A 16992-nucleotide genomic window follows, 5' to 3' on the forward strand; every position below is an offset into this window, starting at 1 on the left:
CAGTAACCGTGTGGACACTGATCAATCCTGCAAAGGGAGAAGTGCAAAATTTAGGATTTATTGCTAGAATCAGAAGCCTGAGGAAACAAAACAGTTAGGTCGCCCATGTCAGTTAGGTCCCTGTCAATGAAGGATTATTCCGTATGGTAGATAGTTGTGGGGCTTTTACCACTTCCCTGGGAAACTATATTCCTATCTTGTAGATCTCCCCTGTGGGAAGTTTTCCTGAAATACAGCTCAGTTAACTATTGCTTAATTTCATCCTGTGACTCCAGGTACAACCATAACCAATTCCTCTTCCCCACATAGCCCACATCAGCTGACCCATCTTTCCTGAATCGGAAGGTGCCCAATGGCAGAAGCGCTCAGACAGTGGGCACAATAGTTAGAGAGGTGTCCTGGTTTGGGAAGCCCGATTCCCACTGACCAAATCCCCCTTAGATCACAATGAGAGTTAAAGGGGAAACAGGCAATGGAACTTAGCCTTTGTCCTGACCCTGACATGAAGGCTAAGAGGGCAGGCAACAGAGGAATCCTGATCCTGCAGTCCTCAGAGGATGGCAAGTGGACCCTGCAAATGTGTTTCCATTTGGCTTGTTGAGACAGGCACGTTTAACCAGCCCCTGACCAGTTTCCCTGCTAATCAGTTATTGTGGAAAGTGCTGGAGGCTTGTGTCTGGGACAAAGTAATTGATCGTTCCAAGCCATAAAGGGATACCAACCAGAACATGTATGGTTAATAACTCACCCTGCTTAGGTCACACTACAGTTCCTTTTCTTGATGCAGTGGCATGAGGCAAGGTGTAATATCAGTCTCAGGTTTACATTTCCTATCTTCTGTCCATTAAACCTAGACCGGCAATGAGACTTCAGTGTGGTGGTTTGTATTTCACATACAATTAATGTGTCACAATGAGGAATTTTTTCAGCCAGCGTAAGATCGCGAACTTCATCATTTGCTGCAAAGGTGAGAAAATCTTACAGTTCATGCCCAAAGCATCTCTTAGCATGCTCATGGTATGGTCACAATTGCACAAAGCACTGCACTGGGTATAGGAAACAGTGTCTCTATGGTCAGGTTGCTCTTTCTCCTATTAAAAATTTCAGTGATTTATACTGTAGATGATTTTTTGAATTATAATTATCAATCTATATATAGTCTGGTATTACTCTAGGATATTTACCATAACGAACTGGCTAGAGGGCAAGTGCATCACTTTCCTCCACTGGACAGAATGAAAACTGCTCAACTGTTTCATAGATTGATAATTGATTGTAGAGATTCTCCTTTTGTTGAAACAGTAGAGGGAGGGCTTCTGGCTGTAGGACGATCTGCGTTCTATCCCTGCTGCCTCCATGAAGTTCTAAGGGGTCATGGTGTGCTGTATGGTCACACAACCAGGAAATCCCATAGGTTTGTTACAATACTTTTTAAAACAAAATATTGGAAAATGTACCTGCCCTGCTGCCCCTGGAACAACTGGCCCTGAGAGAGCCTGCATTATTTTTATGGCATTAACTAAAATGATGTTTGTTATGTTTCTAGACAAGGCTGGAAGTATGCTCCAGTCCCTTAGCTTGTAAGCTGCCATGGAAAAGAGGCTTGTATTCTGGGCATGTAAAAAAATCCACATCCATTACAGAAACTTCATAGACTGTGATGCTGACAAGAATGGAGCCTTTACTATTCTTACTGAACAACCCTCTGAAAATGCAGTAAGTGATCTCCTACGCCCTGCTCCAGCGTTAAGTGAGTCAATATTCTGGCGCAAGTATATGATCGTGCCTCTTATTTTTAGCAATTGGAACACACACACACACAGGGATTTTCTAGCAATTGCTTTAATGGAGCTGGGTTTACTGGGACAGCACTTGTGTCATTTACTGTCAATGACTTGCAGAAATGGCATGAATCTTATTTGCACAATTGATGAGACTGAGGTATGGTTAGAACTACTGCAATAAGCACCTTGGAGGGGAGGGAGCTCAGACGCAATGTAACTAATCTATCAAGTTCTTATTACAGGGCTTTCAGAATTTTAGGCTGTGTGTGTTGGCAGGAAAGCCTGTAATGTCGCTGCTGCTCCTGTTTTCCAAGGATGGATCTTACCAATTGGGTAGCAAAGAAAGAAGGCATGTGTTGGGTTAGAATAAGGCCTTAAAAAGGAATAAAAAAAAGTTAAAGCCCCCATTAAAGTTCTATGTAAAGCAGCATTCAAAAAGCAGGTAAGGAAGAGTCAGCTTTGCTCTGATGGATGATAAAACGGCTTCCAAACATTAATCAATGTTGCTCTGCAATTCAAGGAGAAATGTTTGGAGCCACCTTGCCCTGCTATATTTAAACTGTGTGCCTGGTGTACGGTCTCCCTTTTCTTTCTCCATTATTTGCTCACTGTTCTGCACCAAATGCTGTAGAAATAGAATGTTCAACATGAAATTGGAACAAAGTACTTGTTAAGGATGACCCTGCTGAGCTGATGTGCTCCATTAATTTCTGAACGATGTGGTCAGCGTTCCTAACTCATGGCCATGACCAGATGGATTGTCCTGCCCCTATGTTGATATGGCAGATAATAGCACTGACCACTGTTGTTAAGGTTGTAAAACAATTTCCATTTTAACCCCTTGTTCTCATACACTCAGACCTTCCGGAAATATTGAGCTTCTGGGATGAAATTGTCCATGCTCATTATCTACTCTAAGGTGAACTTATTTGGAAAGTCTGAATAAAATCCCCCAATTATTTTAAAGATATGACGGGTTTTTAAAAAAGACCCAAACACATTTTTATTGTAAAGTTCTGACAGGGTTAAAAAAAATCCCACAAGCACATATTTTTCCCTAGTATAAAAAATTCTTACTTTTTTTTAAGTGATAACTCAAAACTAGCTGAACTTCAAACTTGCTATCTAAATAAGAATGAATGAGCATTATGTGTGCTGTTATGTACATATATGTGTGAGTTTAGGGGGAAATGATATAAAAACCCCTCTTGTGGATCATCAGTGGGGTTTGAACCTGAGACCTTCAGCACAGATTTCAGTTATTTGATCCAAAAGAGTAATTCCATTAGCTGGTAGGTGTAGTAGGTTCTTGCCCTTTTTCTTCTGTGTAGTGCAGAATGGAATACACTTAGCTAGTGTGTTACATGGCTTTTCAAATAACAAAAGGTATTTTCCTGTTTCTAAAACAAGCAAAATTCTGCTCAATTACTCTACTCACCCAGGATCCCTTGGCGAATGTCTGTCCGAGTGGCTCCTCCAACTATAAACTGAGGATTGGTACATAACTCCTGAAAATAATGTTGTTAAATTCATGTTATTCTTGGTGGTCTGACAAAAGCTGCAGTTTGTTTCTGACTCATATTATTTCAATTCAAAATCCAGAAAAAGAAGCAATGTAAACATCTGCAATATATTTAAAAGATCAAGATTAAAAAACACACATTGGAAAAGTGTTCTTTGCCTGTGTTCTTAGCAACATCTCAGGTTATGAAAACTCAGTGGAACTTTAAATTCTAATGTACTTTACACCCTTTGAGCCACAGCGATGCCCTTACTCAGTCACTTCTGCCCTTGACATCAATGAGAGTTTTGCCTGAGTAGGGCGTGAGTACAAACTGAGAAGGAACTTCCGGGTTTGGCCCTTTTTGTTTACTCTGTAGTTCATTGGGCTCAGTCAATTAAACTAGGTTGGTCAGGTTCACTTCCTGGTACTCGGGCACTAGCTTCCTGCTGTTACTTGAGCTAGTGTTTGAACTTCCCACACCTATTTTCAATGAACCGACAGAATACACATGAAACATTTCTATTGCCTTTAGCTTTTGTAATTCTCCCACTTCTTCGAATCTTATTTTGGGGCCAGCCAAGGATTTTAAGTTAGAATGTCTTTTCTCTCCACTGCAAGTCTGAATAGCCCTCAAGTTACAATTAGGGATGAAATTGTCCATACCCAAGACTTGCTCAAAGGTGCAATTGTTTGGAAAGTCTGAATAAAATCTTCCAATTATTTTAAAGCGAGGACATGGTTTAAAGTCTCCCCACTCTCTCCAAGGACAAAAGTCTTTGCTTGCTCTGAGCACTTCACACGAGTTTCTAAATGAAGGGGATAAGCAGGGCTGGCCTTACCATGAGGCGAACTGAGGCGGCCGCCTCAGGTGCCAGAGTGTGAGGGGGCACCACTAGGACCAGAGGTATTAGAAAATTGTGTCTGCTGCTGGTGCATATGTATTCTCTCTGCTCTAGATGCACAGAGATGGTGGAGTGCTGTGCTGGAGGAATGAGGGCACAAGAGATATAACAGGCAGGCAGGAGAAGAGGTGAGAGGGAATAACAGAAAGGAGCAGGAGCTTCAGGGAGAGAGAGGAGGAGAAGCCTTTTATGTAGCTCTCTCTAGCATCCCCAGAAGCCTGGACTGATTAACACCAGCTTCTATGGGAGCTTTCTGTTTCCTGCTGCTTCCCTGAACCCATTTGAGGAGAACAGGCTGTCAACTGAAGTAGTTGGAGCCAGTTAGGTCCTTGAGATGCTGATATCTTCTCTCACTCAGGCCCTGCTACCAGTCTGCTTATTTGTCCCCTTCAACTGAGTGTTGAGAGCCACTATAGCTGGCACAGAACAGCAGTCATGAGTGAAAGAAGAAAACGCCCCTCTGGGGCAGCATTCAAAAAAAGGAAAGAAAGCAAAGGAAGCTTTTCTATCTAAGCAGGAAGGAGCTCTCCTGAGATACATAGACACAAATGTTCACGGTGAGCCTTCCAGCCCCAGTGAGGATGTGAGTAGTGAGGAGATGCCTGATCTTTAAGTTAATCAGAGAGCAGGTGACCTGGCAGCTACTGCAGCATCCATATCTCCATCTCAAATGGATGTAACCATGCACATTCCTGGAGAAAAGTGTAGATCAGAGAAGAGTGTGGTGGAGGCGCAAGAAACAGCTGCTGCTGAGTTTAGTGCCTTAAGTCTAGATGATCCAGGACTGTGGACCCACTTGAGCAGTAGCCTGAGGGACTTCCTTGTACTGCATGGGCCACAACAAGTGAAAAATGTTCCCCAAAGACAATGAAAATAGAAGTTTCCATCCAACACACTACTGGTGTGAAACCCAGAATGTGCAGTGTGGAGCTGCCTGCTCGCCAAAGAACATATAGGAAGTGACAGTCTCTCAGCCTAAATGATGATTCACACATCCCAGAGAACACTGCATTTCAATGAACAGTGCAGTTGAGATCTGTAGCCTGGAGCTACCAAGGAGCTGCCAATACCCCCCAAAACTGAATGTAAGACTAGAGAATCTATTTAGCCTGTAGACAATGGGTATGAGGAAGTTCTCAGCTTGGGAACCATAGGCTATGTCCACACAGCCTGCAGCAGCGAGTCTCGGACCCCGGGTCAACAGCCTCAGCCTTGCACTACAGCACTAAAACCAGCTGTGTAGGTGTTGGAGCGTGGGCTGGAGCTTGGGCTCTGCAGCCTACCCCTACCCTAGTCTTCAGAGCCTGACCTGGAGCCCCTACACAGTTGTTTTTAGCACCACAGCACGAGTCCTGAGTAGATATACCCACAGCATACCAAGGACAGGGGAAGGAAAGACATGCACTGTGATCAGAGCTGGGACTCAGACATTTCAAAACGTGAAGGTGTTTAGAGCCAGGGTTTGGATGTGATCCATTACACAGAGAAAGGCCACCTGCAGACTGAGAATCAGACCCCAGCCCCTCCTTCCCCCAGAGTTTAAGGGTGTGGGGAACTGCTATTTAATTTGCACCCATCTCTAATTATGATAACACAGTCTCTGGCTTTTAGCGGGGTTGCTCTAATGAGATGCAGTGATTTTTAGAAACGCGTTTGTGAATTAATTTAGTGCCAATAGAAGGTGTGCACTGACAGCGCTGGAGACTAATGTCTTTTGACATTCTGTCCAGTACAGGGCAGTGCTATACCCAGCACAGCAGACCTCCCAGCAGTCCCAGGTTTTATGGAACTGTCCCACTTTGACCCTCCAAAGCCTCCTGTCCTGTTTGAAGTGAGTTTGCCCTGGGCCCCCTATTTGAGAGGGCTCCCAAACCGAGTAGCATTATGACCTGCTAAGCAGGGTTGCAACGACACTTCAGGTTTGGCCCCTCTACTCCTCCAGACAGAGAGGGACCACAGGCCAAACCTGAGTGGTGCTGCAGCCAGCTTTAGCCATTGGAAATACTGGGAGGTATGGCACAGTAAAAGACGCTTACCTACATGTTACAAACAGCAAGCTACAGATTAATGAGAGGCTTGGGAGGCAGCGTCTTGTGCTTACCAGCCAAATCTAAGACAGACCAGTAATGAGTAAATCCAGGGTTCTGTCTCTGCTCTGCCACTGATTCACTGTGTGACCAGGGAAAAATCACTTAAGTGCTATGTGCCTCAGTTTCCCCACCCGTAAACCAGGGATAACAGCATTTACTTTACTTATGTGAAGTGTAGTCAACTAACATTTGTATGATGCTTTGAGATCCTTGGAAAAAAGACGCATTATACATGCAAAATATTAGTTCCTTTATGAACAAATATCCCTGGCTTGGCAGTCTCCCTTTAAATCAGAGATTGGAGCTTGAAAGTAGCAGCTCAGGTTCCTCCAATACAATTGGAGCTGACCTATGCACAGCTTCCTCTCTGTGCAATGTCTGCAACTGTTTGGAGGCTAGTCCTCACTGGATATAACTTCACCCTCCTGCCTTCTCTTTGATTGATCAGGCTTTCCCAAGCACAGTTTGCTTTGGAACCAGTGCAGGCCTGTGTAAATAATAGCTCTGTTTACAGAGGATATGAATAAGTTTACACTGCAGGGTTGAAAAGGCAAAGATTTTTTCCTAGGGGAGGAAACCTCTTTTCAGATAAGGGAACCTGTTAAAAGCTAGTCAGGTTGTTTGTCTACAAGTATTTGGTGGGTGTAAACACAAAGGAGGGAGCAGAATGATTTGGAACGGCACAATTAGGAGAAATGGGATGAAAGCAACAAAGGAAATCTTATGCTGATTATCAGGAAGAGTATTTAACAGTGAGCTCTCTTAGAGTTAGCGCTGAGTGAAAATCAGAACTTCTGATATTTCAGCATCTGTTTTTGCCCCGATTCAGGATGAAAAAAGAAATATTGACATTACTCACAAAATGGAAAGTTCCAGAATATGTTGATTGCATTTTCATTCAAAGCAAAATATTTCAACATTTCTGAACTGAAATATTTCATTTCGATTTGTTGAGCCAAATCAAAGCAATTCACTTGGAATCATTTTGACGCTAAACTGCACCTGGTGCTGTGGTGTCTTAATGGAGTTGTAGTTTGGATGCCTCTTGCCTTCATTCTGGACTCCCCAGCAGGGCCGGCTCCAGGCACCAGCTGAGCAAGCTCCTGCTTGGGGCGGCAGATTCAAGGGGGTGGCATTCTGCCCAAACCTAGGGCGGCACGGCTGTTTTTTTTTTCCAGCAACCCTGTAGGGTTTTTTGTTTTGTTTTTCCCCTGCTTTGCCGGCTGCGCCGTTGTTTCCTCCCCCCGCTTTGCTGCTCCAGCCGCGCGGTTTTTGTGTTGTCCCCCCACTACCCTCTTTGCCGCTGTGCAGTGTTCCTTCCCCCTTTGCTGCTCCGGTGGACCCGTCCTCTTTTTTTTTTTTTGCTTGGGGCGACAAAAATGCCAGAGCCAGCCCTGCTCCCCAGCCAGACTGCATTTCCATGATGCACCTGCTGTCATGGATTCCCAGGGTGCATCAGATGGCTTGGTCAGAGAGCTGACTACAGTGCATCATGGAAGATGCAGTTTGGCTAAGGAACCCACCCAACTGCAGAGAATCGGGCCGTGGAGCACTGCAGTATCTAGAGAATGCAGTTGAACTGACTCAAAATAAAATCTTTTGGTTCAGTTCAACAAGCCGCAATGTTTCAACTTGAGTCAAATTGACCTGAAATGTCACTTAGGGCAGATTTCCCTGAACGTAAAACACTGTAAACCTCAGTGAGACCCTGTGTCTGAGCACCCCAATCCTTTGGTGATGGTGGAAATCCAGACTTGGATTTTGTGGTTAGCCCCCATCTCTCTAATAATGTTTCCCAGAGTGGAACATCCCTGACCTTGGAGGAGGAGCAGGGTATCAGAATCCTAACTGTGATCCTGGTCTGTCCTCTATAACGGGCTGAACAAAACCCCTGGATCCAAGCACCCATCAAGGCTCAGAACTGAGCTGAATTATGTGGCTCAGAGCCATCTTTAGTATTAAAACACTTTCCCCCCTTATTCCCTGCCCTCTGCTAAAATATATATAGAGAGGGAACTCCCAGGCTGTTATACAAATAGAGAAGATAATGAGAACCAGAATCTACAGTGAGTCATCAGCCCAGGTTCTTTGTCTCCTCCCAGCTTCTCCTTACTCTTGTCGTGAGTACATATTTGCACTTGCAGTGTGCCTCCTCCCTTCAAAGGTGCTGGACTGTGTAATGTGTTCACTCGCTCCACCCCACCTGGCCACTCACTTATATTCATCCCCTCTTGTTCCAAGGTAGGAGCTGTCCTGTCCTCACACAATACCCCGCTGGAGGCAAACAGTGATGGCAGGAGTTGCAACTAAGTTGTCCAAAGAGAGAGCTGTATTAGAAGGGCTTGGCTCCAATGGGAAGGCAGTGAAGTATTTAAATCAGGATTATGAGACTCTCAGGCAGCAGTGCTTGCAGTCTGGCACTCTGTTTAAGGATGAAGAATTCCCAGCCGGTCCTTCGGCCCTGGGCTATAGGGACTTGGGGCCGTATTCTCCTAAAACGCAGGGTATTGTCTGGAAGCGACCCACGGTAAGAGAGCTTTATCATTCCATGTTTTACTAGATTCAGATCAAATCAGATTCAACCGGAACTTTCACTCCAAAATCCAAACTGAATCTGAGCTGGAACTTTCTTGAAGTCTAGAAAAGGCATAGATTATCCTTTCCTTTCATTCTTTGCCACCTTTCCTCATCTCCCCTGTTTTAACTAGAAGTGAAAGTAATGGAGTATCATAAAAAAGGCTGCTGTCCAATTTCAAGCCCTTTGGGATGTGAGAAGCCCCAGAAATGTAGAGGGAGAGACTGTTCTCATAAGATTTCCAGCAGCACTCTGCAGATATGAGAGGTTTCAGTACGATTGAGAAAAGCATCTGAACTTTTGATGCTTATCCAAATGGAACCATCAAACCTCCTGGGAATTACTTGTCACCAGTTAAAGCTTATTACTGGCATCATGTGTTTCCCAGTATTACTCCAGAATAATTAGGCTTGTACTAAAATAAAAGTTTTAAAAATTCCAACCCCAAAAACACCATAATTTGAAGTGCTGGTTTAAATGTTTTGAATGAAATTTATTTTTAATTCTAAAAAATGGGCTTTTTCATGAAAAAATTAGTGTTGTCGATGAAAATGAAAAATGTAGGGGTTTGGGCTTTTTTTGTTTGTTTTTTGTTTATTGGGTTTCCTTTTTTCCTTTGTTTCTCTCCATTTCCTTCTTCTTTTTTCCTTCAGTGACAAAAGGAAAAATTGGTAAAAAGGAAAAAAGAGTGTGTGTGTGTGTGTGAAGGGGGGGCGGGAAGTGAAACTATAAAACTGAACACAAACCTCCTCCAAGATGAAACAATTCAAAAAGAAAATTTTCAAAATAAAAAATGTTGCAAAAATTTTCAAATCAATGAAAAATTGAAAGCCTGAGCTCTGGGACCTGTCCCCCTCGCAGAGCCCAGGCTCCAGCCCAAGCCTGAACATCCACACGGCAATTAAACAGCCCCTTAGCTGACCTTGCGAGCCCAAGTCAGCTGGCACCAGCCTCCGCGGGTTTTTAATTGCAGTGTAGACATACCCTGAAAATGAGTCACACTGGGCTCTTTTGTCACCAGGTGCTGCTGCAGCAGAGATCTACAGTACGCGGGCAGTTGGGAGGGGGCTGCTCAGTGCCCCAGCCCCCTTCCTACACCCTACCCACACAGAGAACAGGATACTGTGGGCGGGGAAGGTTGCTCGACAATGGGCCAAAAGCAGGCATAAGCAAAGCAGGCAGCACCTCAGAGAGCTTTATCTCATGCAAGCTTAGACTTACCAGCTGATCCACCTTCCTCTCCAGCAGTGGGACTAAAGGGAGAGCCAGCTCATGGACTAGTTCTCCTCTCTTGCTGGGGCAGCATAAATCATAAGGCCCACCCTGGCTCCCCCACCATCCAAAGATGTGTATTCTGAAGCAAGCTGTCTGGCAACAGGGCCCAGCTCCCACTGGGAAAGAATCTCAGCTTCTCTCTTAACACCTACACCCCAATAACTCTTCTGTATGCTGCTTATCACCAGAGCCCGCCCACAACATTTTGGCACCTGAAGCAGGGAGCTCAAATGATGCCCCCATGCCCTCTTGCTTTGAAAGGTCTCAGTTGTGCCTTCTTCCTGTTCTGCTCCTCTCATGGTACGGCTCTGCTACCTACCCCAGTAAAGGAGAACTAACAACTTAAAATGCCTTCTTCAAAAATTTTAAGTAATACTTAACTTTCAAACACCTGAACAGCAAACATAACTTTTCTTGTCTGCATAGTAAACACTGGCATATTTATCTGTTTGAATAATCAAAGTGGTGCTTTCTGTGCCTTCTTGGTTGCAAAGATTTGAACTGCTTCCTGAAGGTCCACAGTCTGGGCCAGCTCATGCTCTATTGAGATGGTTGCAAGGCCAGCCAGCTTCTCCTGTGTCATTGTGGAGCGTAGATGTGTTTTTATTAACTTCAGCTTGGAGAAGCTGCGTTCTCCACTGGCAACTGTTACAGGAAGTGTTAGAAGTATGCACAGAGCAACAAAAGCATTTGGAAAGAGGGTGGTCATCTTATTTATGCACATATATTCTAGAACAGCCTTTGGAGTTGATCCTGCTGAAATGTATCTTGAAAGGGCTTTCAGTTCATCACCTAAATCACTCACATCAATATCGCGCATGTCATCATGTGTCAACACTGTCTCTAGTACCCTGCATTGCTGGTGTAGGTCTTCTTCGGGTATAGTGAGGAGTTTTGGAATATCATACAACATCCCAAATATACTGCTATGTTTCTTGAACTGCATGAAATGTTCTTCAACTGACTATATTCCACAATCTAGCACCTGGTTAAAGAATTCAACTTTGAATTGTTGTTTACGGTCTCTTATGGGATTATCCCGTGCCTCGTAATCAAAATGTCTTCTTCTTCGGTGACTCTTGTATTCTTGAATTGGTGGGAAAATAGCTTCAGTGTGAAGTTCCTCTGCCAACTTCTGTGCACTATTCAGAACGTTTTGAAATCCCTCATCTGACCGGTAAGACTGTAGGTATGACTTTGCTTTGTCCAGTTGTTCCATTGCTCCACATATGTCAAGGTCAACACCTTGGAGTCTCTTGCTTACAACATTTATTTCAAACAGTATGTCATGCCACAACACTAAGCCATATAGGAATTTGAAGTTATGTATGTTTCTGGTGATTCCATTTCCCTCTGCCACTATTCTCCCATAAACAGTTCCTGTCATAGCATTATCCTCCATAATGGCAACTATGGCATCATCTATCTTCCCAATTTGGTGTTTAATAGGCTTTAGTGTGGAACTCAGTGGTTTGAGCGTCAGAGAGGATGTTTCCAGATGTTGCTTCAAAATTTGCCATCAATGAGTTGATGCAGAGAAAAGTACATAGATGCTTCGAATTACATTAAAAAATTCAGCAGCCTCACTAGAAGCTGATGCTGCATCACTGACCACCAAGTTAAATGAATTAGAACTGCATGGGACAAAAAAAGCTCAAGGGTTTAACTCAGATCCGTGTCTGCACTCCTCTGTTCTTTCCTCTCATGTTGGCACCATTATCGTAGCCCTGACCTCTCATGTCAGCTATCGCAATTCCCGTATCTTCCAGCTTTTTAAGGGTATGTCTACACTACAGAATTAGGTCGAATTTATAGAAGTTGATTTTTTAGGAAGTGATTTTATACAGGCGATTGTATGTGTCCCCACTAAGTGCATCAAGTCGGTGGAGTGCGTCCACAGTACCGAGGCTAGCGTCAACTTTCAGAGTGTTGCACTGTGGGTAGCTATCCCACAGTTCCTGCAGTCTTCGCCACTCATTGGAATTCTGGGTTGAGCTCCCACTGCCTGATGGGGCAAAAACATTGTTGCAGGTGGTTTTGGGTACATGTTATCAGTCGCCCCTCCCTCCGTGAGAGCAACGGAAGACAATCGTTTCGCGTCTTTTTTCTGCGCAGACGCCATACCACGGCAAGCGTGCAGCCCGCTCAGCTCAGCTGCTGCTGTTGTGTCCTGGGTGCTGCTGGCAGCAGATGGTATAATAGGGCTGCAAACCATTGTCATGCTTCCGCTGCCACTCTGCTCTCCTGCTCTGGCAGCTGACAGTACAATAGGGCTGAAAACCATCATCACTTCTGCTGCCACTGTGCTCTGGCAGCTGACGGTACAATAGGGCTGAAAACCATCATCATGCTTCCGCTGCCTCTCTGCTCTCTTGCTCATGCCATACCACAGCAAGCATGGAGCCCGCTCAGATCACTGCGGCAGTTATGAGCACTGTAAACAGCTCATGCATTATTCTGCAGTATATGCAGCACCAGAACCTGCAAAAGCAGGTGAGGAGGCAACAGCAGTGCGGTGACAAGAGTGATGAGGACATGGACACAGACTTCTCTCAAAGCACGGGCCCCGGTAATGTGCACATCATGGTGGTAATGGGGCAGGTTCATGCCACGGAACGCCGATTCTGGAAACAGGAAACAAGCACAGACTGGTGGGACCGCATAGTGTTGCAGGTCTGGGATGATTCCCAGTGGCTGCAAAACTTTTGCATGCGTAAGGGCACTTTCATGGAACTTTGTGACTTGCTTTCCCCTGCCCTGAAGTGCAAAAATACCAAGATGAGAGCAGCCTTCACAGTTCACAAGTGAATGGTGATAGCCCTCTGGAAGCTTGCAACACCATACAGCTACTGGTCAGTCGGGCATCAATTTGGAGTGGGCAGATCTACTGTGGGGGCTGCTGTGATCCAAATAGCCAGCACAGTCACTGAGCTGCTGCTATCAAGGGTAGTGACTCTGGGAAATGTGCAGGTCATAGTGGATAGCTTTGCTGCAATGGGATTCCCCAACTGTGGTGGGGCATAGATGGAACCCATATCCCTATCTTGGGACTGGAACACCAAGGCAGCCAATACATAAACTGAAAGGGGTTCTTTTCAATGGTGCTGCAAGCACTGGTGGATCACAAGGGACGTTTCACCAACATCAACGTGGGATGGCCGGGAAAGGTACATGATGCTCGCATCTTCAGGAACTCTGGTCTGTCTGAACGGTTGCAGCAAGGGACTTACTTTCCAGACCAGAAAATAACCATGGAGGATGTTGAAATGCCTATAGTTATCCTTGGGGACCCAGCCTACCCCTTAATGCCATGGCTCATGAAGCCATACATAGGCACCCTGGATAGTAGTCAGGAGCTGTTCAACTATAGGCTGAGCAAGTGCAGAATGGTGGTAGAATGTGCATTTGGACGTTTAAAAGCATGCTGGTGCAGTTTACTGACTTGGTTAGACCTCAGCGAAACCAATATTCCCATCGTTATTAGTGCTTGCTGTGTGTGTCACAATATCTGTGAGAGTAAGGGAGAGATGTTTATGGCAGGGTGGAAAGTTGAGGCAAATCACCTGGACGCTGATTACGTGCAGCCTGACACCAGGGCGGTTAGAAGAGCACTACAGGGCATGCTGCGCATCAGAGAAGCGATGGCCAATACCGTCGAATTGCGTCCACACTACCCCCAAATTCGTCCCGCCGATGTCGATTTCAGCGCTAATCCCCTCGTCGGAGAGGAGTACTGAAATAGATTTTAAGAGTCCTTTAAGTCGACAAAAATGGCTTGTCGTGTGGACGGGTGCAGGGTTAAATCAATCTAACGCTGCTAAATTCGACCTAAACTCATAGTGTAGACCAGGGCTAAGAAGCACATTTGTTATACCAGCTCCTGTAGTATCATCAATGTCAATAAATTCTAGAAAATGCTCTCTGACAGTCACCATTGCAGGGACATTTTCATTAGGTTCTGTTGTTGTTACAAAACACACCATTAAAGTAATTTGTTCTGTATGGCTGATGTCAGGTGTGCAGTCCAGAATAACAGAGTAATATCTTGCTGATTTCAGATCTGCCACAATTTTCTGTTTGACTTTTGTTGCCAGTAATTGTATGATCTCATTTTGAAGTGTTTTTCCAAGGTAGTGGTGTGTGTACATTTCTTGGGTGTGACTCTTCTTAGATGTTCCTGGAGTACAGCATCAAACTCAGCCATCAGCTCCACAATTTTAAGGACATTTCCACTGTTTGGCACATACAGCTGATCTGAAGTGCCACACAGTGCTAGGTTTTGGGTAGCAAGCATTCTCACAATGGCAATGAGCCTTTTCAGAACGTTTTGCCAGTAAAGAGACTGATGCAATCTTCTCTTGATGCTGATCATCTATGTTGGCCTTTAACCTTAGTCTCATCTCAAGCTCTTTCCACCTATGGAATGCTCTCTGGTGATTTGCTGCCTTCTCATGGCATGCCAGATTTCTAGACAGATTTTTCCAGTCCTCTGTTCCTGTGGAACCCAATGTGGCTGGAACATTAGACTGGAAGAGTTTGCAAAAAAAAACAGTATGCAGCATTCTGGGTTTTTGAGTACATAAGCCATAGCCTCTCCACTTTGTCACCATTGGGGATTTCACACCAGTAATGCATTGGATGGAAACTTCTATTTTCATTGTCTTTGGGGAACGTGACGTTTTTCACTTGCTATGGCCCATGCAGTACAAGGAAGTCCCTCAGCCTACTGCTCAAGTGGGTCCACAGTCCTGGATCATCTAGACTTAAGGAAATAAACTCATCAGCAGCTGTTTCTTGTGCCTCCACTCACTCTTCTCTGATCTACACTTTTCTTCAGGAATGTGCATGGTTACATCCATTCGAGATGGAGATATAGATGCTGCAGTAGCTGCCAGGTCACCTGCTCTCTGACTAACTGGAAGATCAGGCATCTCCTCACCACTCACATCCTCATTGGGGCCGGAAGACTCACAGTGAACATCTGTGTCTATGTATCTCAGGAGAGCTCCTTCCTGCTTAGATAGAAAAGCTTCCTTTGCTTTCTTTCTTTTTCTGAATGCTGCCCCAGATGGGCGTTTTCTTCTTTCACTCATGACTGCTGTTCTGTGCCAGCTATAGTGGCTCTCAACACTCAGTTGAAGGGGACAAATAAGCAGGCTGGTAGCAGGGCCTGAGTGAGAGAAGATATCAGCATCTTAAGGGCCTAACTGGCTCCGACAACTTCAGTTAAATGCCTGTTCTCCTCAGGTGGGTTCAGGGAAGCAGCAGGAAACAGGAAGCTCCCTGAGAAGCTAGTGTTAATTAATCCAGGCTCCTGGGGGTGCTAGAGAGGTACATAAGAGGCTCCTTCTCGTTTCTCTCCCTGAAGCTCCTGCTGCTTTCTGTTATTCCCTCTCACCTTTTCTCCTGCCCACCTGTTATGTCTCTTGTGCCCTCCTTCCTCCAGCACAGCACTCCACCATCTCTGTGCATCTAGGGCAGAGAGAATACATATGTACCAGCAGCAGACACCATTTTCTATGCTCTCGGTCCTGGCACCTGAGGCGGCCGCCTCAGTTCGCCTCATGGTAAGGCCAGCCCTGCTTGTCCCCTTCATTTAGAAACTCATGTGAAGTGCTCAGAGCAAGCGAAGACTTTTGTCCTTGGAGAGAGTGGGGAGACTTTAAACCATGTCCTCGCTTTAAAATAATTGGAAGATTTTATTCAGACTTTCCAAACAATTGCACCTTTGAGCAAGTAGTGGGTATGGACAATTTCATCCCTAATTGTAACTTGAGGGCTATTCAGACTTGCAGTGGAGAGAAAAGACATTCTAACTTAAAATCCTTGGCTGGCCCCAAAATAAGATTCGAAGAAGTGGGAGAATTACAAAAGCTAAAGGCAATAGAAATGTTTCATGTGTATTCTGTCAGTTCATTGAAAATAGGTGTGGGAAGTTCAAACACTAGCTCAAGTAACAGCAGGAAGCTAGTGCCCGAGTACCAGGAAGTGAACCTGACCAACCTAGTTCAATTGACTGAGCCCAATGAACTACAGAGTAAACAAAAAGGGCCAAACCCGGAAGTTCCTTCTCAGTTTGTACTCACGCCCTATTCAGGCAAAACTCTCATTGATGTCAAGGGCAGAAGTGACTGAGTAAGGGCATCGATGTGGCTCAAAGGGTGTAAAGTACATTAGAATTTAAAGTTCCACTGAGTTTTCATAACCTGAGATGTTGCTAAGAACACAGGCAAAGAACACTTTTCCAATGTGTGTTTTTTAATCTTCATCTTTTAAATATATTGCAGATGTTTACATTGCTTCTTTTTCTGGATTTTGAATTGAAATAATATGAGTCAGAAACAAACTGCAGCTTTTGTCAGACCACCAAGAATAACATGAATTTAACAACATTATTTTCAGGAGTTATGTACCAATCCTCAGTTTATAGTTGGAGGAGCCACTCGGACAGACATTCGCCAAGGGATCCTGGGTGAGTAGAGTAATTGAGCAGAATTTTGCTTGTTTTAGAGACAGGAAAATACCTTTTGTTATTTGAAAAGCCATGTAACACACTAGCTAAGTGTATTCCATTCTGCACTACACAGAAGAAAAAGGGCAAGAACCTACTACGCCTACCAGCTAATGGAATTAATCTTTTGGATCAAATAACTGAAATCTGTGCTGAAGGTCTCAGGTTCAAACCCCGCTGATGATCCACAGGAGGGGGTTTTATATAATTTCCCCCTAAACTCAGATATATATGCACATAACAGCACATAATGCTCATTCATTCTTATTTAGATAGCAAGTTTGAAGTTCAGCTAGTTTTGAGTTATCACTTAAAAAAAAGTAAGAATTTTTTATACTAGGGAAAAATATG

At 44.5% G+C, this 16992-nt stretch overlaps 1 protein-coding gene across 1 annotated transcript in view; it reads left to right on the top strand.

The window, feature by feature from the left end:
• The first annotated feature begins 8535 nt into the window (after positions 1–8535).
• The window catches only part of LOC123367018 (calpain-8-like), a 48281-nt gene continuing 39824 nt past the window's right edge, over positions 8536–16992 (top strand). The window contains exons 1-2 of the mRNA XM_045010996.1: positions 8536–8807; positions 16533–16602. Of these exons, the coding sequence (XP_044866931.1) occupies positions 8571–8807; positions 16533–16602 (307 nt within the window). The 5' untranslated portion in view covers positions 8536–8570. The remainder of the gene's footprint in view (positions 8808–16532; positions 16603–16992) is intronic.

The sequence above is a fragment of the Mauremys mutica genome, chromosome 3 (assembly GCF_020497125.1).
Source record: "Mauremys mutica isolate MM-2020 ecotype Southern chromosome 3, ASM2049712v1, whole genome shotgun sequence".
In the NCBI taxonomy this organism is placed as follows: domain Eukaryota; kingdom Metazoa; phylum Chordata; order Testudines; family Geoemydidae; genus Mauremys; species Mauremys mutica.